This window comes from Phyllobates terribilis, unplaced genomic scaffold (genome assembly GCF_046119375.1).
Source record: "Phyllobates terribilis strain yellow unplaced genomic scaffold, ASM4611937v1 Scaffold_14__1_contigs__length_39327217, whole genome shotgun sequence".
In the NCBI taxonomy this organism is placed as follows: domain Eukaryota; kingdom Metazoa; phylum Chordata; class Amphibia; order Anura; family Dendrobatidae; genus Phyllobates; species Phyllobates terribilis.
Genome location: NW_027362774.1, coordinates 21,144,983 through 21,172,094, shown reverse-complemented (window position 1 = coordinate 21,172,094; position 27,112 = coordinate 21,144,983). Strand labels below are relative to the sequence as shown.

General features: G+C 47.1%; 2 protein-coding genes across 5 annotated transcripts in view; one reads left to right on the top strand and one right to left on the bottom strand.

Moving 5' to 3' along the window:
- Window positions 1-1,670: 1,670 nt before the first annotated feature.
- FAAP24 (FA core complex associated protein 24) lies at window positions 1,671-8,686 on the bottom strand. Its single transcript, XM_073659759.1, has 5 exons — window positions 8,596-8,686; window positions 8,255-8,488; window positions 6,390-6,529; window positions 3,795-3,947; window positions 1,671-2,822 (listed from the first exon to the last, which is right to left on the bottom strand). Exons 2-5 carry the CDS (start codon window positions 8,364-8,366, stop codon window positions 2,577-2,579), a joined length of 651 nt encoding a protein of 216 aa, XP_073515860.1. The 5' UTR covers window positions 8,367-8,488; window positions 8,596-8,686; the 3' UTR covers window positions 1,671-2,576.
- A 114-nt stretch (window positions 8,687-8,800) lies between these two features.
- Window positions 8,801-27,112, top strand: part of CEP89 (centrosomal protein 89) — a 67,771-nt gene continuing 49,459 nt past the window's right edge. For 2 of the 4 annotated variants that reach the window (XM_073659753.1, XM_073659755.1), the window contains exons 1-8: window positions 8,801-8,966; window positions 11,879-11,985; window positions 13,916-14,068; window positions 15,109-15,295; window positions 19,202-19,298; window positions 20,457-20,534; window positions 20,831-21,067; window positions 21,730-21,863. In XM_073659753.1, the coding sequence (XP_073515854.1) occupies window positions 8,928-8,966; window positions 11,879-11,985; window positions 13,916-14,068; window positions 15,109-15,295; window positions 19,202-19,298; window positions 20,457-20,534; window positions 20,831-21,067; window positions 21,730-21,863 (1,032 nt within the window). In that variant the 5' untranslated portion in view covers window positions 8,801-8,927. The remainder of the gene's footprint in view (window positions 8,967-11,878; window positions 11,986-13,915; window positions 14,069-15,108; window positions 15,296-19,201; window positions 19,299-20,456; window positions 20,535-20,830; window positions 21,068-21,729; window positions 21,864-27,112) is intronic. The other 2 variants (XM_073659756.1, XM_073659754.1) reach the window with 2 other exon arrangements.

Here is a 27,112-nt window from a genome sequence, read left to right as displayed (position 1 = left end):
AAAGCAGTCATCAAAGCAAAAGGTGGCTACTTTGAAGAACCTAGAATATAAGACATATTTTCAGTTGTTTCACACTTTTTTGTTAAGTATATAATTCCACATGTGGTAATTCATAGTTTTGATGCCTTCAGTGTGAATGTACAATTTTCATAGTCATGAAAATACAGAAAAATCTTTAAATGAGAAGGTGGTCTGTACTGTGTATATATATATATACACTTTTTTTTAAATTGTACAACCTAATTTCTTCTTCTTTTTAATTGTGTTGTATTGTTAACCATTGGAACGCAGGTCGGGAGCGCCGCCGTCAGATCCGTGCACCGCGTTCCGATCTCGGACAGCTGTCTATGACTTCTATAATTGGAGATAATATCCCATTCTTCTCTTTGCTTATACAGCACAACAAGAGCGCCACATACTCAGCCGGGATGCAGAAGACCTACTCCCTGATCTGTCTAACAATGGACGATGACAAGAACCCCAAAATTCAAAAAGCAACAAAAAAATTATCCTTCCTCAGCTGGGGATTCAGAAACCGCCAGAAAGCAGCAAGCACCTTGTGCCTCGCTTCCCCCGCCACCGCCAAGCCCCAAAGCAGCAAACTTTTCCTCTCACCCTACGACAACCGGGCATGTGACAGTGCCATGTACTGACCCCCTCCTGTCCCAAAAAGAGACTCCTAGAGACAACTGTGACAATCCCGAGAGCTGTGACAATTAATTTATACATTTTCTCATTGAACAGGATTTTTTTTTTTTTACCTTCTCCTCCATATTGGTAAAGTTGGATCTGTTCTTAAATAGTTAAAAAAAAAATACCGTTTTTCTTAATTTTTTCGCTATCTGTTTTTAGATTGCAATGAAATTAGTAGCCATTTTTAACTTGCCGATTACTGCAGAAAACGCTGGGGAAATATTACAGGAGAGCAAGAAAACTTTTAGTAGGTTAAATGCTGCCACCTGCAGGTCATAGTCAGGTAGTGCATCCTTCTTCACAACTTAATTTTTTTTTATATTAAAAAAAAAATCAAAAAAAAAAAAATCGAAATAATAAAAAAAAAAATCGCGTAAGTAGGAAATTCTATATATTTTTTTTCCGTATAATATTGCTATTATTTTGACACATGGACCAAAGACGTAGACGGGATAGACTACCCCAACTTTCCTCCAGATGCTGCTATAGACGGTGTTCACTGCAGTCAGTGACTACAACCCCTATCTGGTACAAAGCTGGACGTATTGTATCGCATGGATGTTTTCTTTCTATATGTGTTGTTTATACGGTATTATTATCTGCACACGATGGTTACTGTAGGTCGGTGGTCCGCACGTCTCCGGTTCCTCCATGCTGGGAGTTGTAGTATCAAGAGCCGGGTGCAGATCGCTGTCATTTCTCCGTGTGATTATTGCATTTTTTTTATCCTTTCTCTTCGTAGATGCGATTTAAAAAGGAACAAAGGTTAAAAATGTTGTTTTCTGCTGATCTCCGACACCACGATTCCCCTATTATAAGGGAAAGATTTGTAAATATCTGTTAAATATAGATTTGTTTCTTCATTTTTAGGGTTTATATAAGATTGTATATATTTAAGTGTATTTAAGAGGACGCAGGTTTCCTGATCGCCGCCACAGAAAAGCAAGAGATTGCCATTTAATAAAAGGACCCTGGTGCCGGCAGCAAATATCCACTTTTACTGGTTGAGATTACCGTACATTGTGCAATATTGAGTTTTATCAGAAATATAATGGCGATTGCGGAAATAATGTCTGACGGGCGGCAGGAAATAATCTGTCCATGAGGAATAAAATGACATTTATTACATAGTGCAAAGTTTGGTGGTTTTTTTTGTTACTAATTTAGAGGGGTCATCCGGCATCCCCCCCTTCCAATCTTGAGAGGTGACGTCTGTTGGCGGCTTGCTATTTATTATGCTTCCTATATAATCTACCCCACAACATCATGCCCGCAGCATCTCTCACCTCACCGCTGTCTTTATCCATAAGGTTATAGCACATTACTACCAGGGGGCAGCAGCATACACTTCAGTAGGGGGGGGGGGGTTACACCACATTATATAAATCAATGGATTACTTAAAGGGGATTTCTGGTTTTGAAACTCCCCTACTAAAAAAACTGCATTACTCACTATTCCCAGGTCCAGCGCCGAGTCTCCGCTGCTGACCCCCGGTGTCTGTCATTGCTTTTGCAGTGCTGAAGTCACGTCGACAGCTCTGCAGCCAATCAATAAATCTCAGCGGCTCTGCCCAAGCTGACAGTACGAGCCACTGATTGGATGCAGAATATAAAAACAGACACCGGGGGCAGCGGCAGAGACAGAGAGCTGGACCAGGGGAGGGTGAGTAATGCAGTTTTTTTTTTTTTTTTTTTTAAAGCAAAGGGTCAAGTGCTTGGATTGGGTTAAAAAAAAATATAAGCGATGCACCATTGCTTCCTGCACTAGCTGGATCTCCGCAGGGGAAATCAGTCCCCTAAGGGGACTAGTGTGTGAATGGCACAGCTTGCTGCCCTCTTCTTCTTATGCACCCTGAGTTTTTCCTGCAGATACATTAGTGTTATCAAGTTTGTGTAAAGAAAGAATGGATGTTGCTGGCGATTCCTCGTCCCACCACGGCCTCCAGCTCCTTCAGAGACGCGTTGGAAAGTTGCTGAATGCTGGGAAAATACTGAAGGAGCTGAAGAGCCTTCACCCGGCCGACCCCCGGGATCCTCTGTACGGTCTGCAGGACGCCGGCTTCACAAAGATGGCCGCGCTTCTTGCCAATAAAAGGGTTGCTGCCCCCTTCTCTGCTTCGCTCTTGCACCTGTGGGGGGGGATAGGGGAGGATATTTAATTTTGGTTTTAGCTACATTTCATGACATTTTTATGTGATTTGGTATTTAATGCACTTCAACTATAAAAGAAAGGCCCTAAGCCTAATAATAAAATGAGATCAAGTCGTCCGAATGTGACTCTTAATTCGTTGCTCTTTTTACCACTTTCCTACCATTAGGGGGAGCTCACCGCATGCAGATTTCTACAGCTGCCATTGCTTTAAAAATCCGTATACTGCAAGCTCCCTCTAGTGGTGGCAGAAGGTTAGTAATTAATTGGACAAACTTTGCATAAATTAATATTACATGCAAATAAAAGAAAAGTTGTAGTATTTCTTACCAGAGAAATATGCTTCTTTCTCCACTTCTTCTCTAGTTTGAACTTATCATTTACTTATAATATTGCTAAAAATATCTCCTGTTCAAGGTCACTGAGGGATCAGATTACAACTAAGATAGATAGATAGATAGATAGATAGAATAAAGGGAGAAGCAGGAGTGGAATAGACACACAGATGGGGCTGCTGCTTTCTAGTGTTTGTCAACCCAGGTCTGGATTCACAGCAACACTGCTGTATTATATCCTCCATGCTGCTGCTGCTTGTTACTATAGAGAAATAAGAGCAGGAATCCCTCATGTCTGTGCATGGGAGACATCATGGCAGCTAGTCTGCACCCACTAGCTCAGAGACAACTGAAATTTAGAGATAGAGGCTGCAGAGGGGAAAACTGGTGAAAAATCCAGGATACAAGCCATATAATGACCAGAAATAGTGTTATTTGTCATGTACACACATATGACAGCTTATTCTGAAAAGTGAGATGCACTTTACCCTCCTGCAATGAGTGGTATGATAATAATGAAAAAATAAAATAAAAATATAATTTATTAATAAAAAAAAAAATATAAAATAAAAAATATAATAATAATTATAATGCTATTATAATACCTATTTACTTACTAAATGACATATTAGCTGAGCCGCTTCGCTCTGACTAGTAACGGGGAGTAACGCCATGCCGAGTTCCAGTGCCACAAAGTTCTGCACCGGAGGAAAGTACTGATCACTAAGCCGCGTCCTCTCTGCTATAATAACGCCCTTTAAGTTGCTGGCCTTTAAAAAAAATAAAATGCATATATATTGATTATTATTAATAAAATATATTTATTGAAATAAAAAATATATTTTGAAATATATATTATAAATATTTTTTTATCATTAAATAAATAAATATATATTATATACAGTACAGACCAAAAGTTTGGACACACCTCATTTAAAGAATTTTCTGTATTTTCATGACTATGAATATTGTACATTCACACTGAAGGCATCAAAACTATGAATTAACACATGTGGAATTATATACTTAACAAAAAAGTGTGAAACAACTGAAAATATGTCTTATATTCTAGGATCTTCAAAGTAGCCACCTTTTGCTTTGATGACTGCTTTGCACACTCTTGGCATTCTCTTGATGAGCTTCAAGAGGTAGTCACCGGAAATGGTCTTCCAACAATCTCGAAGGAGTTCCCAGAGATGCTTAGCACTTGTTGGCCCTTTTGCCTTCACTCTGCGGTCCAGCTCACCCCAAACCATCTCGATTGGGTTCAGGTCTGGTGACTGGAGGCCAGGTCATCTGGCGTAGCCCCCCATCATTCTCCTTCTTGGTCAAATAGCCCTTACACAGCCTGGAGGTGTGTTTGGGGTCATTGTCCTGTTGGAAAATAAATGATGGTCCAACTAAACGCAAACCGGATGGAATAGCATGCCGCTGCAAGATGCTGTGGTAGCCATGCTGGTTCAGGATGCCTTCAATTTTGAATAAATCCCCAACAGTGTCACCAGCAAAGCAACCCCACACCATCACACCTCCTCCTCCATGCTTCACGGTGGGAACCAGGCATGTAGAGTCCATCCGTTCACCTTTTCTGCGTCACACAAAGACACGGTGGTTGGAACCAAAGATCTCAAATTTGGACTCATCAGACCAAAGCACAGATTTCCACTGGTCTAATGTCCATTCCTTGTGTTCTTTAGCCCAAACAAGTCTCTCCTGCTTGTTGCCTGTCCTTAGCAGTGGTTTCCTAGCAGCTATTTTACCATGAAGGCCTGCTGCACAAAGTCTCCTCTTAACAGTTGTTGTAGAGATGTGTCTGCTGCTAGAACTCTGTGTGGCATTGACCTGGTCTCTAATCTGAGCTGCTGTTAACCAGCGATTTCTGAGGCTGGTGACTCGGATAAACTTATCCTCAGAAGCAGAGGTGACTCTTGGTCTTCCTTTCCTGGGGCGGTCCTCATGTGAGCCAGTTTCTTTGTAGCGCTTGATGGTTTTTGCAACTGCACTTGGGGACACTTTCAAAGTTTTCCCAATTTTTCAGACTGACTGACCTTCATTTCTTAAAGTAATGATGGCCACTCGTTTTTCTTTACTTAGCTGCTTTTTCTTTTCATAATACAAATTCTAACAGTCTATTCAGTAGGACTATCAGCTGTGTATCCACCTGACTTCTGCACAACACAACTGATGGTCCCAACCCCATTTATAAGGCAAGAAATCCCACTTATTAAACCTGACAGGGCACACCTGTGAAGTGAAGACCATTTCCGGTGACTACCTCTTGAAGCTCATCAAGAGAATGCCAAGAGTGTGCAGAGCAGTCATCAAAGAAAAAGGTGGCTACTTTGAAGAACCTAGAATATAAGACATATTTTCAGCTGTTTCACACTTTTTTGTTAAGTATATAATTCCACATGTGTTAATTCATAGTTTTGATGCCTTCAGTGTGAATGTACAATTTTCATAGTCTATGAAAATACAGAAAAATCTTTAAATGAGAAGGTGTGTCCAAACTTTTGGTCTGTACTATATCTATCTATCTATCTATAGAGATATAGAGATATATATTTATAAATATATTTTCTTTTTTTAATTAGACAGGAGTGTAAGGGTATATGCGCACATCAAGTATTTGCTGCAGAAATTTCTGCATCTCTTGGCAGGAAAAACGCAGAGTTTTTTGCATGCATTTTTTGCTGCAGATTTTTCTTCACTCAGTAGAATGGGTAAAATCTGACATAATTAACAAGTAAAAAAAATAAGCAACGTGTGAGACTTCGGGAATATCATGGATTTTGCAGGGACTAGGAAATCCATCAGGTTTTGTGATAAAAATGCAAAGGCGACTTTGGCCAGAACCCTAGTTGCACCGGCAAAGCTTGCTCCTACGTGTCGCTGCTACATCGCAGCACAATACAAACGAATGGAGTTCACATTGTGACCCAGAGGCTGCTGCAACCATGATAAGCAAGTTGCAGTCGGAGCACCTTGTCGTGCAACCCACTTGTATTGTGCTGCAACGTAGCGAGTGTTGCCAGTGCAACATGTGTCGAGGCCATAGTGTGTGACAGATCTGCAAGAGATTCCAGGACATAGATCCAGGCCTGATTTCTGCTGCGGATCCACACACAGATTTACCCACATCGATACACGTGGACAGCACGGCAGAATCAGTGTGGAATCTGCTCTGTGAGCACATAGCCGCAATGATTTACCTTTCGAAATCGCACAAGTCTTCTCTTGAAAGCGTTCCCGGACACCAGGTCAGACTCCGAGATGTACAGGACGCAGGCACGGTGCGACAGATGGAAGTCTACCAGTCCCAGGCCGTCTTCAAACAGCAACTTCACCTTCCCTAAAGGCGGAAGATTCACATTTTCAGTGACTGTTGGTTGAGGATAGGGGGACGGACGGCCTGCAGCACTGATGTGAGGATGAGGAGGATGGATCCTGGCACAGGTATGGGAAAAAAAACTGATTGCAAATGGCACCATTGTGGCTAACCCTACCCGGCGTTGGTGGACCCCACCATGCCCTGGCAGACCCTACCCGGCCCTGGCCGACCGAGGACTCCACAGTGCCCTGGCAGACCACACCGTGCCTTGGCAAACCACAATGTGCCCTGGCAGAGCCTACCCAGCCCTGGCGGACCCCACCGTGCCCTGGCAGAGCCTACCAGGCCCTGGCGGACCCCACCATGCCCTGGCAGAGCCTAGACGGACCCTACCCGGCCCTGGCGGACCCCACCGTGCCCTGGCAGACCCCACCGTGCCCAGGCAGATCATAAGTGGACCCTACCCGGCCCTGGCGGACCCCACCGTGCCCTGGCAGAGCCTACCTGGCCCTGGCGGACCCCACCGTGCCCTGGCAGAGCCTACCTGGCACTGGCGGACCCCACCGTGCCCTGGCAGAGCCTACCTGGCCCTGGCGGACCCCACCGTGCCCTGGCAGAGCCTACCTGGCCCTGGCAGACCCCACCGTGCCCAGGCAGATCGTAAGTGGACCCTACCAGGCCCTGGCGGACCCCACCGTGCCCTGGCAGAGCCTACCTGGCCCTGGCGGACCCCACCGTGCCCTGGCAGAGCCTACCTGGCCCTGGCGGACCCCACCGTGCCCTGGCAGACCCTACCCGCCCCTGGAGGACACCACCATGCCGTGGCAGACCCTACCCGGCCCTGGAGGACACCACCATGCCGTGGCAGACCCTACCCGGCCCTAGAAGACACCACCGTGCCCTGGCAGACCCTACCCGGCCCTGGAGGACACCACCGTGCCCTGGCAGACCCTACCCGGCCCTGGAGGACACCACCGTGCCCTGGCAGACCCTACCCGGCCCTGAAGGACACCACCGTGCCCTGGTAGACCCTACCCGGCCCTGGAGGACACCACCGTGCCCTGGTAGACCCTACCCAGCCCTGGAGGACACCACCGTGCCCTGGTAGACCCTACCCGGCCCTGGAGGACACCACCGTGCCCTGGTAGACCCTACCCGGCCCTGGAGGACACCACCGTGCCCTGGTAGACCTTACCCGGCCCTGGAGGACACCACCGTGCCCTGGTAGACGCTACCCGGCCCTGGAGGACACCACCGTGCCCTGGTAGACCCTACCCGGCCCTGGAGGACACCACCGTGCCCTGGTAGACCCTAGGCGGCCCTGGAGGACACCACTGTGCCCTGGTAGACCCTACCTGGCCCTGGCGGACCCCACTGTGCCCTGGTAGACCCTAGAGGACACCACTGTGCCCTGGTAGACCCTACCCAGCCCTGGAGGACACCACCGTGCCCTGGTAGACCCTAGGTGGCCCTGGCGGACCCCACTGTGCCCTGGTAGACCCTACCCGACCCTGGAGGACACCACTGTGCCCTGGTAGACCCTACCCAGCCCTGGAGGACACCACCGTGCCCTGGTAGACCCTAGGTGGCCCTGGCGGACCCCACTGTGCCCTGGTAGACCCTACCCGACCCTGGAGGACACCACCGTGCCCTGGTAGACCCTAGGCGGGTGCATCATAGGGGGCTGCTGGCCTGTGGATTGCGCTCAGCACCCGGACGCCCCCTCAGCACTACTTCCATTCATACCCTGTAATAACTGGGCCAGTTCGGTTCCTCTCCATTTTTCGCTCCCGATGACGTGTCCATACGGAACCGCGGAGGCCCCGGCCCGGACCGGCGTGTTCTGGGAAACAGACATCACTGTGCAGGACAGGAGCAGATGAAATCCGTCACCTGCGGCTCTGGGGAGTCACTGACACTGCGGACATCATAAAGGACGGCGCCCGGACAGCGGCTCAGCCATAGGGGTGATAGAAAAACCTGGGGGAAAAGTTTTAGAAAAAGTTTTCTAGGTGTAATCTGCCACCATGTTGTCCCGGCTGAACTGGGCACTGCACATCTGGGTCCAGTACAGACACTGCACTTACCACCAGCGATAAACTTCCGCCAATATCACAGTCTTAAAGCTGATTGGACAACCAACTGTCACTCACACTGATTTAACCAATCAGTGTTCTAAGGGGCGAGGCTTTTTCTACCCCCGATTAGTTTTGCAGGACAAACTTTTCCTCCGTCAGCGACGCGTCGCGTTGCCAGGGACAACAGTGTCCCACACGCTGATTGGTTAAAACGGCAAAGCTGGCCAATGAGAGGCGGCGATAATGACGGGGTGTTCCTGAGGAAGCGGCCGTTGGAGCGACTGGGGCGGCTGGTGTGTAGAAGTGCCGGGGAGTGAGCGGCGGCCCCGGGAGCCGGCAGCATGTCCTTCCCGTTCAGGAGACGGAGCGCCAACCAGTTTGTGAGTAATTGTGGTTGGCGGAAGCTGCAGCCGCCTCCTGGCGAGGAGAGACCCGGAGCCCCCTGCTGCAGAGCGGCGCTCCCCGAGTGTGACCGGCTGGATAGTAATGTGTGCGGTGTATCCAGCGCAGCAGCCTGTCTGCAGGGGAAAGGCGCTATTCTCTACTATGGGGTTGTGTCGTGACATGTCACCTGCCTCATTCCATCTATCGTGACATGTCACCTGCCTCATTCCATCTATCGTGACATGTCACCTGCCTCATTCCATCTATCGTGACATGTCACCTGCCTCATTCCATCTATTGTGACATGTCACCTGCCTCATTCCATCTAGCGTGACATGTCAGCTGCCTCATTCCACCTATCGTGACATGTCACCTGCCTCATTCCATCTATCGTGACATGTCACCTGCCTCATTCCATCTAGCGTGACATGTCACCTGCCTCATTCCATCTAGCGTGACATGTCACCTGCCTCATTCCATCTATCGTGACATGTCACCTGCCTCATTCCATCTATTGTGACATGTCACCTGCCTCATTCCATCTATCGTGACATGTCACCTGCCTCATTCCATCTAGCGTGACATGTCACCTGCCTCATTCCATCTAGCGTGACATGTCAGCTGCCTCATTCCATCTAGCGTGACATGTCACCTGCCTCATTCCATCTATCGTGACATGTCACCTGCCTCATTCCATCTATTGTGACATGTCACCTGCCTCATTCCATCTAGCGTGACATGTCACCTGCCTCATTCCATCTAGCGTGACATGTCACCTGCCTCATTCCACCTAGCGTGACATGTCACCTGCCTCATTCCATCTATCGTGACATGTCACCTGCCTCATTCCACCTAGCGTGACATGTCACCTGCCTCATTCCATCTATCGTGACATGTCACCTGCCTCATTCCATCTATCGTGACATGTCACCTGCCTCATTCCATCTATCGTGACATGTCACCTGCCTCATTCCATCTATCGTGACATGTCACCTGCCTCATTCCATCTAGCGTGACATGTCACCTGCCTCATTCCATCTAGCGTGACATGTCACCTGCCTCATTCCATCTAGCGTGACATGTCACCTGCCTCATTCCACCTATCGTGACATGTCACCTGCCTCATTCCATCTATCGTGACATGTCACCTGCCTCATTCCACCTATCGTGACATGTCACCTGCCTCATTCCACCTATCGTGACATGTCACCTGCCTCATTCCACCTATCGTGACATGTCACCTGCCTCATTCCACCTATCGTGACATGTCACCTGCCTCATTCCACCTATCGTGACATGTCACCTGCCTCATTCCATCTAGCGTGACATGTCACCTGCCTCATTCCATCTAGCGTGACATGTCACCTGCCTCATTCCATCTAGCGTGACATGTCACATGCCTCATTCCACCTAGCGTGACATGTCACCTGCCTCATTCCATCTAGCGTGACATGTCACCTGCCTCATTCCATCTAGCGTGACATGTCACCTGCCTCATTCCACCTAGCGTGACATGTCACCTGCCTCATTCCACCTAGCGTGACATGTCACCTGCCTCATTCCATCTAGCGTGACATGTCACCTGCCTCATTCCACCTAGCGTGACATGTCACCTGCCTCATTCCATCTAGCGTGACATGTCACCTGCCTCATTCCATCTAGCGTGACATGTCACCTGCCTCATTCCATCTAGCGTGACATGTCACCTGCCTCATTCCACCTAGCGTGACATGTCACCTGCCTCATTCCATCTAGCGTGACATGTCACCTGCCTCATTCCACCTAGCGTGACATGTCACCTGCCTCATTCCATCTATCGTGACATGTCACCTGCCTCATTCCATCTAGCGTGACATGTCACCTGCCTCATTCCACCTAGCGTGACATGTCACCTGCCTCATTCCATCTATCGTGACATGTCACCTGCCTCATTCCATCTAGCGTGACATGTCACCTGCCTCATTCCATCTAGCGTGACATGTCACCTGCCTCATTCCATCTAGCGTGACATGTCACCTGCCTCATTCCATCTATCGTGACATGTCACCTGCCTCATTCCACCTAGCGTGACATGTCACCTGCCTCATTCCACCTAGCGTGACATGTCACCTGCCTCATTCCATCTAGCGTGACATGTCACCTGCCTCATTCCACCTAACGTGACATGTCACCTGCCTCATTCCATCTAGCGTGACATGTCACCTGCCTCATTCCATCTAGCGTGACATGTCACCTGCCTCATTCCATCTAGCGTGACATGTCACCTGCCTCATTCCATCTAGCGTGACATGTCACCTGCCTCATTCCATCTATCGTGACATGTCACCTGCCTCATTCCATCTAGCGTGACATGTCACCTGCCTCATTCCACCTAGCGTGACATGTCACCTGCCTCATTCCATCTATCGTGACATGTCACCTGCCTCATTCCATCTAGCGTGACATGTCACCTGCCTCATTCCATCTAGCGTGACATGTCACCTGCCTCATTCCATCTAGCGTGACATGTCACCTGCCTCATTCCATCTATCGTGACATGTCACCTGCCTCATTCCATCTAGCGTGACATGTCACCTGCCTCATTCCATCTATCGTGACATGTCACCTGCCTCATTCCACCTAGCGTGACATGTCACCTGCCTCATTCCATCTAGCGTGACATGTCACCTGCCTCATTCCACCTAGCGTGACATGTCACCTGCCTCATTCCATCTAGCGTGACATGTCACCTGCCTCATTCCATCTAGCGTGACATGTCACATGCCTCATTCCACCACATAACAGACTACAGATGATAGAATATGATTCTTCCATAGTTTTCTCTGTTTTATGTCATGATTCACCCTTGTTGATGAAAGTTTTTCTCTCCCAATCCTTTTTTTTTTTTTCTTCTTTTAAACCCCCTTAGAAGCACATAGCGCACGGCCTCATCCCCGCGGCCACCGTCGCTCCCCGATCTGCTGTCCCTCGTACCCCTCCCCCACGTAGCCCCAACCCTTCTCCAGAGAGACCCAGGTAAGTGTCGCCCGCAGATGGTTTGATAGTAGGAGACTTCATCTATGGGACCTATAATAGAAGCAGAAGATCTGATCTAGCTATATATATATATATATATATATATATATATATATATATATATATATATATATATATATATATATATATATATATATATATATATATATATATATATATATATATATATATACATATATACATATACGTGTGTGTGTGTGTGTGTGTGTGTGTGTGTGTGTGTGTGTGTACAGACCAAAAGTTTGGACACACCTTCTCATTTAAAGATCTTTCTGTATTTTCATGACTATGAAAATTGTACATTCACACTGAAGGCATCAAAACTATGAATTAACACATGTGGAATTATATACTTAACAAAAAAGTGTGAAACAACTGACAATATGTCTTATATTCTAGGTTCTTCAAAGTAGCCACCTTTTGCTTTGATGACTGCTTTGCACACTCTTGGCATTCTCTTGATGAGCTTCAAGAGGTAGTCACCGGAAATGGTTTTCACTTCACAGGTGTGCCCTGTCAGGTTTAATAAGTGGGATTTCTTGCCTTATAAATGGGGTTGGGACCATCAGTTGTGTTGTGCAGAAGTCTGGAGGATACACAGCTGATAGTGCTACTGAATAGACTGTTAGCTGCTTTTTTCTTGCCATAATACAAATTCTAAGTAAAGAAAAACGAGTGGCCATCATTACTTTAAAAAATGAAGGTCAGTCAGTCCGAAAAATTGGGCAAACTTTGAAAGTGTCCCCAAGTGCAGTTGCAAAAACCATCAAGCGCTACAAAGAAACTGGCTCACATGAGGACCGCTCCAGGAAAGGAAGACCAAGAGTCACCTCTGCTTCTGAGGATAAGTTTATCTGAGTCACCAGCCTCAGAAATCGCAGGTTAACAGCAGCTCAGATTAGAGACCAGGTCAATGCCACACAGAGTTCTGGCAGCAGACACATCTCTTCAACAACTGTTAAGAGGAGACTTTGTGCAGCCGGCCTTCATGGTAAAATAGCTGCTAGGAAACCACTGCTAAGGACAAGCAACAAGCAAAAGAGACTTGTTTGGGCTAAAGAACACAAGGAATGGACATTAGACCAGTGGAAATCTGTGCTTTGGTCTGATGAGTCCAAATTTGAGATCTTTGGTTCCAACCACCGTGTCTTTGTGCGACGCAGAAAAGGTGAACGGATGGACTCTACATGCCTGGTTCCCACCGTGAAGCATGGAGGAGGAGGTGTGATGGTGTGGGGGTGCTTTGCTGGTGACACTGTTGAGGATTTATTCAAAATTGAAGGCATACTGAACCAGCATGGCTACCACAGCATCTTGCAGCAGCATGCTATTCCATCCGGTTTGCGTTTAGTTGGACCATCATTTATTTTTCAACAGGACAATGACCCCAAACACACCTCCAGGCTGTGTAAGGGCTATTTGACCAAGAAGGAGAGTGATGGGGGACTACGCCAGATGACCTGGCCTCCACAGTCACCAGACCTGAACCCAATCGAGATGGTTTGGGGTGAGCTGGACCGCAGAGTGAAGGCAAAAGGGCCAACAAGTGCTAAGCATCTCTGGGAACTCCTTCAAGATTACTGGAAGACCATTTCCGGTGACTTCCTCTTGAAGCTCATCAAGAGAATGCCAAGAGTGTGCAAAGCAGTCACCAAAGCAAAAGGTGGCTACTTTGAAGAACCTAGAATATAAGACATATTTTCAGTAGTTTCACACTTTTTTGTTAAGTATATAATTCCACATGTGATAATTCATAGTTTTGATGCCTTCAGTGTGAATGTACAATTTTCATAGTCATGAAAATACAGAAAAATCTTTAAATGAGAAGGTGTGTCCAAACTTTTGGTCTGTACTGTATATATATTATAATATTTTTTTTTTATTCATCTGCTTTCTTGTCCTGTTCTAGATCCGCTCTTGCTGCTGCCATATTGATGACGTCTTTAACTGGTCGCACGGTCGCGATACCCCAGCCCCGCCAGAGGTCTTATTCTGAGAATGACAGCACTCGAATTGAAGATCAGATCGAGCCCTACGCCACAGCCAGAGATCTCGGAGTACAGTATGTCGACTTCGTCTTATTTTTTTTTTTTCCTTTTCATTGTCTTGTATGGATCTATATAGTTAAAGGGGTTTTTCATTTTCAGAAAACTCCTGTTCCCAGGTGAAGTTTATTAAAAAAAAAAAAAAACAACAACTTTGTTTACTCACCCTCCCCAGGTCCAGCGATGAGTCTGACGCTGCTCTTAGTGTCCGTTATTGTCTGCAGTGTCGTCCCGTCGATAGTGACGCAGCCAATCAGTGAGCTCAGCTTCTGCCCAAGTCCACAGCATGAACCAGTGATATGAGCGATTGGCTGCACTGTAGATATGACGTAAATGCTGCAGACAATAGCAGACACCGGGAGCAGTGGCGGAGCTGGAAAGAGTGAGGAAAAGCGCATATTGTGTGGTTTTTGTTTTTTTTTTTGTGGTTTTCTCACCCTCTCCAGGTCTGGCTAGGAGTCTCCGCCGCTGCTACCTGCGTCTGTGATTGTCTGCAGTGCTGACGTCACATTGACAACACTGCAGGCAATCACTTAGCTTAGAGGCTCTGCACAGCTCGTGATAACTACTGGGGGCAGAGCCGCTAGATTACTATCGACGTAATGTCAGCACTGCAGACAATAACAGGCACTGGGAGCAGGGCTGGAGACTCAGCCCTGGACCTGGGGATGGTGAGTAAAGAATTTTTATTGTTTTAAAAATAATATATGCCTAAAGATAGGGGTTTTCGGAAAACAAAATAGTTAATTATTACATTTTAAACCACTGAGAATGCTCTAAAATAATTATAATACCCGCTTTAATGACCCCTTGTTCAAGCTCCAGTGGTCCGCAGCCATCTTTTTGTGTATTTTGCTGCAGGAGGCATCGTACCTTACATCTACGAGATTGCTGCAGCCAATCGCTAGTCTCAAGGTTGATGCTAGCATGTATTGTACATGATTGATAAGGCCACTGATTGGCTGCAGCGGTCGCGTGGATGATTGTACTGTTACTTTTAGCAAATAATAAACAATCTTTGTAGATATTCATTACAACCATTGAAAATTTGTTTTAGACAAAACTGGAAGACGTATGCGGATGGCAGAGACATGGCCTCGCCTGTCACGTCTCTCGAGTTTGAGGACGACGACAACACCGAGGAACAGATGTCTGACATCGAGAAGGAACAAAATGAGGAGGAGAGGAGAGGTGAACGTGAATCGCAGGAGCCGCTGTATGCTACTCCGCTGAAGGACAGACAGGTAAGTCGCCCGTGCTGTCCCATATCTGACCCATTCCGCCGACGTAGCTGTACGGGACAGAAGCTCTCGGACAGGCTTATAGTTCTTCTTTTAGAGTCCATACACCACTATGTGCACTCTCGGACCAGCGCGCTTCTATCCTCTGAGCCGGGCACCACCACTTGCAGATCGGTGTAGAGAGCAGAGCGCTTGTGCACCCAGCATCGCACATAGGAGATCGGTAGGCTTCTCAGGACCCAGACATCCACCGATCTGTGATAGGCGCTGAAATGCCCTGCAGCTGCTCAGTGGGGGTCCTGGTGTTGGTGGGGAATGCAGGGATCGGCCCCTGCAGTAATAAGGTGATGACATTTCCTAGCACCACTTGACATGGTGAGAATAGCCATGTAAATCAGTGCACATAGTAAAGGGTAGTGGTAACAGCATGCGGTCCTGTACAGTGATATTCTGAATAGCCGACTTCTCCTCTCGCCCCCCGCGGTGCTTCTTGCAGCCGGCGCGGCTCTTTTGCTGCCCGTACTCTCGCGCTGTATTGTTTTCCGCTGATCCCTGCTGTTTTGCTATTACAGAAAATACACACTGGCCATAAAAGAAAAAAAAGCGCCCTCCTGTCATCAGCATTTTAGATTGTGCCTCTTCCATCCTGACACTTGGCTTTCAGGACGGCTCATTACATAATATTTTTGTCTAATGGAAGCGCGCAGGGACTTAACGGCATTTTCATCACGTTCCGACTTAACCCTGACAATAATTAGATAATGCAAAAACATTGTAGAGGAATTAATTGTACAAATTAAGGCTCGGAGGCGCGAATTTTTTTTTTTTTATCATGATGCGAGTTGACGCAAAGATAATTATCTAATGGCTCGTTATTATCACGGCGTGACTTTTTTTTTCCATAGCTACAAAAGGAAAAATGCATTTTTTTTTTTCACCTTCACTACATGCATGTTTTTCGGGCAGAAAAAAATTGTGTATATACAGTACCAAAAGTTTGGACACACCTTCTCATTTAAAGATTTTTCTGAATTTTCATGACTATCACTGAAGGCATCAAAACTATGAATTAACACATGTGGAATTATATACTTAACAAAAAAGTGTGAAACAACTGAAAATATGTCTTATATTCTAGGGTCTTCAAAGTAGCCACCTTTTGCTTTGATGACTGCTTTGCACACTCTTGGCATTCTCTTGATGAGCTTCAAGAGGTAGTCACCGGAAATGGTCTTCCAACAATCTTGAAGGAGTTCCCAGAGATGCTTAGCACTTGTTGGCCCTTTTGCCTTCACTCTGCGGTCCAGCTCACCCCAAACCATCTCGATTGGGTTCAGGTCTGGTGACTGTGGAGGCCAGGTCATCTGGCGTAGCACCCCATTACTCTCCTTCTTGGTCAAATAGCCCTTACACAGCCTGGAGGTGTGTTTGGGGTCATTGTCCTGTTGAAAAATAAATGATGGTCCAACTAAACGCAAACCGGATGGAATAGCATGCCGCTGCAAGATGCTGTGGTAGCCATGCTGGTTCAGTATGCCTTCCATTTTGAATTAATCCCCAACAGTGTCACCAGCAAAGCCCCCCACACCATCACACCTCCTCCTCCATGCTTCACGGTGGGAACCAGGCATGTAGAGTCCATCCATTTACCTTTTCTGCGTCGCACAAAGACACGGTGGTTGGAACCAAAGATCTCAAATTTGGACTCATCAGACCAAAGCACAGATTTCCACTGGTCTAATGTCCATTCCTTGTGTTCTTTAGCCCAAACAAGTCTCTTCTGCTTGTTGCCTGTCCTTAGCAGTGGTTTCCTAGCAGCTATTTTACCATGAAGGCCTGCTGCACAAAGTCTCCTCTTAACAGTTGCTGTAGAGATGTGTCTGCTGCTAGAACTCTGTGTGGCGTTGACCTGGTCTCTAATCTGAGCTGCTGTTAACCTGCGATTTCTGAGGCTGGTGACTCGGATAAACTTATCCTCAGAAGCAGAGGTGACTCTTGGTCTTCCTTTCTTGGGGCAGTCCTCATGTGAGCCAGTTTCTTTGTAGCGCTTGATGGTTTTTGCAACTGCACTTGGGGACACTTTCAAAGTTTGCCCAATTTTTCGGACTGACTGACCTTCATTTCTTAAAGTAATGATGGCCACTCGTTTTTCTTTGCTTAGCTGCTTTTTTCTTGCCATAATACAAATTCTAACAGTCTATTCAGTAGGACTATCAGCTGTGTATCCACCAGACTTCTGCACAACACAACTGATGGTCCCAACCCCATTTATAAGGCAAGAAATCCCACTTATTAAACCTGACAGGGCACACCTGTGAAGTGAAAACCATTTCCGGTGACTACCTCTTGAAGCTCATCAAGAGAATGCCAAGAGCGTGCAAAGCAGTCATCAAAGCCAAAGGTGTCTACTTTGAAGATCCTAGAATATAAGACATATTTTCAGTTGTTTCACACTTTTTTGTTAAGTATATAATTCCACATGTGTTAATTCATAGTTTGATGCCTTCAGTGTGAATTGTACAATTTTCATAGTCATGAAAATACAGAAAAATCTTTAAATGAGAAGGTGTGTCCAAACTTTTGGTCTGTACTGTATGAATAATAAATAAGTGTAATAAAAAAAATATATATTTTTTTTATGTAATTTTTTTTTCTTCTGCCCAAAATACATACATTTAATGAAGGGGGGGAAAATTGATTATATGTATATATTATATTTATTTATTTATTTTTATTTTTTTTCCTTTCATTAAATGCATGCATTTTGGGCGGAAATCATTTTTGCAGTTCATATTCCTAAAACATTTTGCACAATTTGGCTTTTTGTTTCTTTGCCTGTTTTTGATGTGGTCTATGCTCATAAATCAGCTGGAAAAAGACAGATCAGAGTGGCAAAACTCTCCGTCATACTGTCAGAAACGAGCTTGCTGACAGATTCTCCGTTAACTCGTTCTGCAGGAAGCAGTGCAAAATGTTTATTGAAACCGAATTGTATTTTATTTATTTATTTTTTTTAATTTTAGCCCCCTTATACATGCATTTAAGTAAAAGGAAAAATAATGTCCCTAAAGGTGGACAACCCCTGTTAACCACCTGCAGATTCCAAGAAGTAGTGCTTGTAAATGGAGCAATGGTCACACTTGCTCACCGTCCGAAATGTCTGGTTACCAATCCAAACCAGCGAGATGGAGTCAGTACCGTCTGTCATCGCTGTATATTGTGCGGGGGCATCTTTGCACTTATTGGATATTTGCAATCTTGCATACGGCGGGAGTCTACTCCTTCACGGCTTTCTCTGCATTCGCACAGATTTGTTTGCAAGAATCATTACTAAACAGTGATAATGCATTCAGAATCCTAAACATGTACTTTTTTAAATTTTTTTATGCAGAGCACTGCCAGCTGGTGGCGCTCTACTGCTGAATGTGAAATTTGGGGGAAAAAACAGAACCTAAAAAGTAAGGTGAAGCTCAATATAGTGTCTCCACCCAAACAAGAGATCTGGCTGCCATAGTGTATGTCCTTGCATTAAAAGGGTCCTTCTAATGTTCCCAAGCAGGAGCCCACCGCTCCCCAGACTCCTGACTTCTTGGTCGCTGCGCCGCCATGATTTATATGCATTAACAAACGAAAACCTAGATTGTCATATATAAAAACCCATCATGGGTAAGGCTCATTTTACCAATCCCCCCACTAGCTTCTGATCAGTGAGCAGAGATAAGCGGCGGCAGGGGATTGGAAAGGTGAGTATTACTTAATTTTTTATTTTATAGTCTGGCAAGACTTTTGAAATATCAAGATTTGGGGAAATTCTTATAATGTTCAATATAAAAAAAATAAAAGGACACACATTGCAATCTGTTTATTGGGAAATAAAAGAGGAAACTTTTTTTTTTTTTTTTCCACAAGAAGAGACAGCCGGAGATGAGACCAGAAGTGGAAAGTGAGCGATCGTCTCCTGAAGTCAGCAATTATCCTGTGGAGACAGAGTTTCACACCACAGAAGGTATGACTCCAGGAGGGGGGCCGCCTTACGCTGGATGACATGGTGCCCAAATAACAGTGCTGTACATTAATGCTTCCTCAAATTTCCTTTTAAAAAGAGTGTCCCATCTCAGCGGATTAACACCTATCTTTAGAGAAGCTGATCACTGGGTATCCTGCCGCTAGGACCAGAAGAAACCTGGCGCGGGCCTGCGCGCCCTTGTCCCGGCTCCTGGCGCGGGCCTGCGCGCCCTTGTCCCGGCTCCTGGCGCGGGCCTGCGCGCCCTTGTCCCGGCTCCTGGCGCCTGCCTGCGCGCCCTTGTCCCGGCTCCTGGCGCCTGCCTGCGCGCCCTTGTCCCGGCTCCTGGCGCCTGCCTGCGCGCCCTTGTCCCGCCTCCTGGCGCCTGCCTGCGCGCCCTTGTCCCGGCTCCTGGCGCCTGCCTGCGCGCCCTTGTCCCGGCTCCTGGCGCCTGCCTGCGCGCCCTTGTCCCGGCTCCTGGCGCCTGCCTGCGCGCCCTTGTCCCGGCTCCTGGCGCCTGCCTGCGCGCCCTTGTCCCGGCTCCTGGCGCCTGCCTGCGCGCCCTTGTCCCGGCTCCTGGCGCCTGCCTGCGCGCCCTTGTCCCGGCTCCTGGCGCGGGCCTGCGCGCCCTTGTCCCGGCTCCTGGCGCGGGCCTGCGCGCCCTTGTCCCGGCTCCTGGCGCGGGCCTGCGCGCCCTTGTCCCAGCGCCTGCCTGCGCGCCCTTGTCCCGGCTCCTGGCGCCTGCCTGCGCGCCCTTGTCCCGGCTCCTGGCGCCTGCCTGCGCGCCCTTGTCCCGGCTCCTGGCGCCTGCCTGCGCGCCCTTGTCCCGGCTCCTGGCGCCTGCCTGCGCGCCCTTGTCCCGGCTCCTGGCGCCTGCCTGCGCGCCCTTGTCCCGGCTCCTGGCACGGGCCTGCGCGCCCTTGTCCCGGCTCCTGGCGCGGGCCTGCGCGCCCTTGTCCCCGCTCCTGCCAGCGTTTTGGACGACTTTCTCCTCTCTGGAGTGCTCGTAGGTAGAGGAGTGTGTGCTTTATACTCCTTTTATATATACAGTGTAGGGTGTTCGCCCACACTGGCCTTGATTATTTAGCCAGCGATGAAACGTTGAAGCGGCAGACCATAAAGGATGTTTATCACTAATAATGATTGCGTCTTGTCTTCCAGATCACAGAGTTGAGTCTCCAATTCCTCATCCTGATTTGGAGGAAAGCAAAGAGCAGTCCGAACGTCTGGTCAGATCTGGTAATTTAGGTTCTATAATTTTCTTTTTTCCATACAGCCGCTTGTGAAATTCAACTCCGCTTCAGTATTTAGCACTCGAATCCCACAGTTTGACACCTAGAGGGGGCATTATGGCTCCATTCAGAGAGGTCGGACTCCCATGACCATACATACGTAAATGTTTGAGAACCCCTTTAATGAAAAAAAGTAAGAGACCAGAAATCAACTCGGCCTCTGCAGATTTTTTTATTTTTTTTGTGTCTGGACATTTATGACGGTCACCAATAACAGAGTTTTGCTTACTACTTTTATACCAGATTCATCTGTGGAAGCAAATCACAGGACTCCAAAAAGGCGACAAAACGAAGGAGACGATGACTGCGGCGGCGTACAGCTGCGGGCAGAAACTCTGCAACTGACAGACAGGAACCAGGAGCTGAACTCTCAAGTGCAGCAACTCAGGCAGCAGATAAAAGCCATGCGGGTGAAGATGAAGACTCTGAAGAACGAAAACAAAGGTTTTCAAGAATCGTTAAAAAATTCCCATGCGGAAGGTAAGAATCGCAACAATAAAATGGTGAAAACCCGTTACCATTTTTAGTGCTTTTGGATTAAGGTGTTGGGACAGAGAGCAATGCAGGATCAGGTGGGTGAGAATTGCAAGGGGAACGACTACAGATTGGCCAAGAAAACATGCTAAAGTCGCCTCCTGTGGAGTAAATAAGCATAAAAAAAATAAATCTGGGGACATGGCTTTAGGTGAGATTTGGGGGGGGGAAGGAAAAAAAAAAGTCTCAAATTTGTGAAGTTAAATAATAAAATAAATGGTGATTTATTTTTTTTCTTTATTTTCAAAAGTACAACCACTTTTCTAAAAGGGGCACAATAAACCACAGCTCTCCAGGTTTACTATAGAATTTTGCATAAATAATAACAAAAAATGTTCTCCATCGCGACTTCTAGGGTAGTGTGACTGCGACAAGCAAGTTGCAAAAAAATCCGACACTGTTGGGCTTCTTGCAACTTGCTTTTCCCGGTCGTAGTATCCTGCCTATCTCAATACGGCGGCATTTACTTGTATTGCACTCTGATGGAGCACCGACACCCGGCGGACTTTGGTGGTTCACCATGTAGCCTCAGTCTTAAGCTCCAAGGTATTACGATTAGGCTTCTTTGATTAATTTGTTGCGGGTTTTTTTCACTATCTCCACCACAGCAGAGCTGGTGTCTCTCAGAGAGCAGGCACAAGAATTAGTAGATGAGAACGACGCTTTAAAAACTACGATCCATCGACTGAATGTGGAGCTGAGCCGCTATCAAACGAAGTATCGCCCTTTATCTAAGGAAGAGGTAATGTCTGTTTATAGCTGTTTTTCTGTTTTCTTCAAATCGGCTTTCAGACATCCGACATCCGTGTATGGTCTTGTAAGCAAACATCAGGCTTTCAAATACAGGTCAGGAGACACGTGGCCATTCCAAATTCGGATGCATGAAGCCGGCATTAATTATATTTTATTAATTATTTTTCTTCACAAAAGAAGATGGTGTTAGGTTAAAATATACAAACAATATTCAAAAAACCATAATGAAGTCTCTTCTCAAAAACCATCCCTCCCAGTTTTCTTAGTGAGGATGTACATGAACAGTCCCACGTCACATAAGCTAAATAGATGCTTTGGTTTAAAGTCCCTTTTTTTTTATTTTCATTTTTATTTTTTTTTAATTACAGCTGATTATTTGTCACTTTTGTACAATTGCATTCTGTTGTTGCCATTCAGATCACTTGAATCTGACGTATCCTGTGATATACCCTAAATGTGCAATGCGGTAGTGTTACACACTTGTCTCGGCTCCCTATGCCTGGTCCACTAAACTTTCTTGTGCTCCAAGTCAGGCTTTGCAAGTAGCCCGGTGTGCTTCCATGTGTTGAACTTCCTAGGCCTACATAAGGCCTACCAAGACACACATCTACAGTAGGTCATGGTATTAAGACTTTTAGTTTGTCTGTGCACAGTTCCTTTCTGCAGTCTCTAGGACGTCTACTGGCTGCCTGTGGCATCCAGTCCCCCAGTTACTTGGCTACGGTCTCATGGACTTCTCTGGTTTGTCTGAGGCTTCCAGTACCTCTGCTACTTGTTTCCAGTCTTCCAGGATTTCTGCTACGTGTCCGCCTGCTGGTCCCAGGACATCTCCTGTCCTCTTGCGGCTTCCAGTACCTCTACAACCTGTCTGCGGTCTCCAGGACGTCTCATTCCCACGTGTAGCTTCCAGTACCTCTGCAACTTGTCTGCGGTCTCCTTCCCACGTGTAGCTTCCAGTACCTCTGCAACTTGTCTGCAGTCTCCAGGAAGTCTCCCGTCTGCCTGCGACTTCGAAGAACTCTGCTACTTGTTCCTGATCTTTCAGGACCTCTGCAACCTGTCTGCGGTCTCCAGGACATCTGTCTGCTGCGGCTTTCAGTATCTCTGCTACCTGTCTGCGTTTCCTGTGTGCATCAACTGCCTGCTGCACTTACACTCATTGTCCGTGTACCCACTTGGACCTTGGGCTTCAAGGATCCATCTCACCTAGTGAAACCTTGACATGGGCTAGCACTTCAAAGGAAACCTGGCAGCTGATATATGCCGCCTGATCCATGGGCTGCATGTATCACACTGTAACTGTGTATGTTTGCTGCTTTTCAGAGAAAAACGTAATTTAAAAGCCACTGGGGACTGGTCTGCACTGGAGACTATTTGGCCAGGCTGGCCCCCAGCGGCTTCTCCCCACTCCCCTTGAGTGTATTGGGAGTGACTTTTCACTCAAGGAGAGTGGGGAGAAGCCGCTGGTGACCCACCTGTCTGACTAGTCTGCTGTGCGGCTCGGTCCCCAGCAGCTTTTTGTAATGCACACGCCCGGGCTGAGTGGCGTGTGTGTGTGCGTGTGTATGTAGTGATTCCACTGTGCCATGAACCGGAGAGTGCCTGGAGGGGCGTAACTAAGTATCTGCCCGATCCGACCAAGGTCGCACGACGGCTAACGACGCCAGTGCACCAGGGAGGAACCGAGCAGAGGGACCAGGGTCTACTCCAGGTCAGACTTTGGACACGGCTGTTGACCCACACCGGGGAATACAGGAACAGGCAGACTAGAGCGCAGGCTGGGTAGGGTCCAGTACAGACTGGGAGACAAATTCGAAACCGCAGACGCGGTGGACAGGGCTGAGCAAAGCGAAACCGCAGACACTGTGGACAGGGCTGAGCAAAGCGAGACCGCAGACGCGGTGGACAGAGCTGAGCAAGCAAGAACCGCCGAAACGGCAAGCAAGGCAGAGCGGAGGGGACAGGGCTCTGTTCACACGGAACAGACAGGAAGGGAAAGGCAGAACCTGATACCCACAGGGTACTTGCAGAGATGTAGCGAGTGGACCACAAACTCACAAACGGAAGTACAGTGACAACGAGCAGGAGTTAGGTACGAGTTCAGACTCTGCAGAAAAAGGGAAGGTACGGACATAGAGAAAAACAAAACAGGCTAGGAGAGTATTCAGACAAGAACAGACACAGCAGCAAGATACAGGAGCAGGTCTAGGTTTTCGGCCCCTAGAAGGCGGGAGGAACAGGCAGAAGCGAGTTCACACAGGCCTGGAAATACAGCCTCCAGGATAGGCAGAAGACAACAGGCTAGAAGATCATACAGACAGGACACAGTTCAGACACGGGAACTGATACTTAAGGCAGGAAACATAAACGGGACCTGGCATATCAGTGACCAGAAGCCAACTGAAAGAAGACAATGCTCAGGCATGGGTTAATTGGAGCAGCTGGTTTAAATACCAGGTGACAGACAGCAATAGGCTGAGGACACACAAGGGGTGTGTCTGCAGCAGGTACAAAAAGCAGGAAGTGATCGGGCGCCGCCCTTAAGCAGCAGAAAGAGAAGCAAACAGACAGCATGGAGAGAAGCCAGGCTAGCAGACTGGACTGGAGATCAAGTGCGCGCTCTTGCACAGTGGGAGATGGACCACTATGCAAGGACGCCGCCAGATATGTTACACTTTTAAAGTGTGTTTTTCTCTGAAACTTTGCAGACTTTGACAAGCCGGCCGTCGACTATATAATGAGACCTGACTAGTTCGTTAATGGTTCCTGACCGGCCGGCCTGTGTTGACCTTTTCCATTTGACTAATAAGTCACTTTGTAAGACATGGAAGAAACCTGTCAATCAACTTCAGCAGAACAGGATGAAGCCAGCCAGGGTTATCTGCAGCCCCACTGTCACACAAGGTGTAGGAAAGACAAAGTGCAACAGAAAGGGATGGGGGAAAAGGGGGCCCAGACTCTAGGGAAAGGGGGTAGTGAAGACCTCCTAGGCTGACCTTATATCACCCTGTCTCGCCTAACGTCCGTATATTGGTTCCGCACCAATCGCTGCACAGGAACCTCACCCTGTCATTCCCTGGCGTTTGACCCTGGCTAGGGAAGGGAAGGGATGAGCGCTAGTCGATCCCCAATGACAACTAAAGACAACAAGGGAGAATAGCTTATCTTTAGTCAGCTTCAGAGAGATGAACACATGTCCTCTTTAGCACCAGAGAGGAACTAGTGCACTTGCTCCGAGCCTTCACAAGGGATCATGTGAATATCGCCGTCACCTCCCTCTAGCAAACAGCAGGTATTTACACACACAGGCCAGGGTGTTAATTAGCAAGAGGAAGGTAGCCGCTGAGTCCTAGAGAGACAGCTTCTAAGAAGGTGTCTGTAATGCCAAACAAAGAGATCTCCTGCAACCAACTGTAGGACGACTGTCTGTCACTTCTGACACACCCGTGACACCCATGGCCAAAGGTCAGTGACCTTCATAGCTTACATCGCCCCGCGCTGCACAACACCGTCATGTCCTGTATCTGATGTGCTTGGTATTGCATCTTTGTCCCATTCACTAGAAGGGAAAAACTTTCAATTTTAGAAACCTGGATGACCCCTGCAAAGTCGGGAGGTAAGAACGTATAGTGCAGGGGGTCGTATCTGCCATACTCCACTATTGCAGATATACTGCTCATATACAAATGTGGTTAGTGGGTTAAAAACGATGCTCCTCTACATAAGAGACTATATTAAAGGCCGTGGCCTGAAACTAAATGCCACGAGTAAGTGATATATGCAGAGATCCTCTCCAGCGCCATCAGACGTGCGTGCCGCCAGCTTTCATCATTGCGCTCATCATCCCAGCACAAATCCCGCGACTAATGAAATTATCGAGGTCGATCGTAGCTGTAACTTTTCTAATCCTGAATTAATCCTACTGGGAAAAAAAAAAAACTTTTCTGCCCTAATAAATTTCACTTCGGTCGTGATCATTTTCCTCCTGGTCACACTGCCTCCGCTGATTTTGATTTTTTTTTGTATCTTAGAAGTGACATTTAGGAGCAGGCTGAAGGAGGTACGGTGTCGGTGCTCCCGTGCCGGCCCAGCGCTTAGCTCCTGCTGCTTGCTGGCCGCTCTTCCCCCGTGCAGCGGTTTGCAGCCATGAATAATGCAGAAACTCTTTTATACCAACAGTGTAAATACAACCAGGGAGAAACCTGCAGCTCCGAACCACAGAATCGAATGCTCCCATTAATTACGAGCCTTCTATACCATAGCTCATAAATGGGTAGAGTAAGATGCACTAGCCTTAAAGGATAAGGACGCCTTCACAGACAGTGTATTATTATTTTTTTTTTTACTTAAATGCTTATATTTTGGGCTAAAAAAAATAGTTTAAAGGGGTATTTCCATCTCCAAGATCATATCCCAATATGTAGTAGGAATAATAATAATAATATTGTCAAATCCCTCCAATTAGAAATGTAGTATAGTTCTTCTGATTAGCTATGTCTCTTCCTCCATGCAGCGCACAGCAGTTGCTTCGGTATCCATGGTTACGACCGCTCATATAGTGACAGTTTAGATTTTATTGGTCGTCACCATGGATACCTAAGCTACTGCAATGCCCTGCAAATGGGGTAAGCAACATAATGAATCAGAAGAACTATTCTACATTTTTAATTGGAGGAATTTGATGATATTATTATTATTACACCTACTACATATTGGGATAGGACATTGGAGATGGGAATACCCCTTCAATAAATGACACCCAAATGGTTCAATGTCTTTTTGGGTGTTGTAGTCCTAGAATGGAGAAGTGTCGCAAGGCAATGACCAGATTAGCACTGATGCTAAGAAAATGGTAAAAAGGGATACTTTTTTTTTGGTATAAATGGGGCAAAGAACTAAAGGGATAGTCCCTTCTTGAATGTAGTGCCGTTCAAGACGCTTTTGGGGGTTGCAACCCCAGCAATCAGTATCTTAACCCCATTTATCATACCAGCCTCATATTAGCAAGGACTGCGGAGATGGAAGGTATTTTAAGGGGTATTCCAGTCTACATAAATTCACACCTTCCAATTGGATACCTGCTGGGACCTACACCAATTTTTCAGAACAGGGGACTTGTCACCCCCAAAAAAATAGCAGAAGAACAAGTCTGCGTCCAGGAGGAGCTCGATGGTGAAGATGGTGGCTCCATGGAGTATTACTTGGCTATCGACTATCTTCGTATGGTTAGCGCTATAA

Excerpts from the sequence above, each read along its gene's own strand:
- FAAP24 (XM_073659759.1), bottom strand. The coding sequence starts at position 8,366 with ATGTCTGTTTCCCAGAACACGCCGGTCCGGGCCGGGGCCTCCGCGGTT. Across the intron at positions 6,530-8,254 it reads ACTGGCCCAGTTATTACAGG|GGAAGGTGAAGTTGCTGTTT; the intron begins GTATGAATGGAA and ends TTCCGCCTTTAG. Across the intron at positions 3,948-6,389 it reads GACTTGTGCGATTTCGAAAG|GCCAGCAACTTAAAGGGCGT; the intron begins GTAAATCATTGC and ends TTTTTTTTAAAG.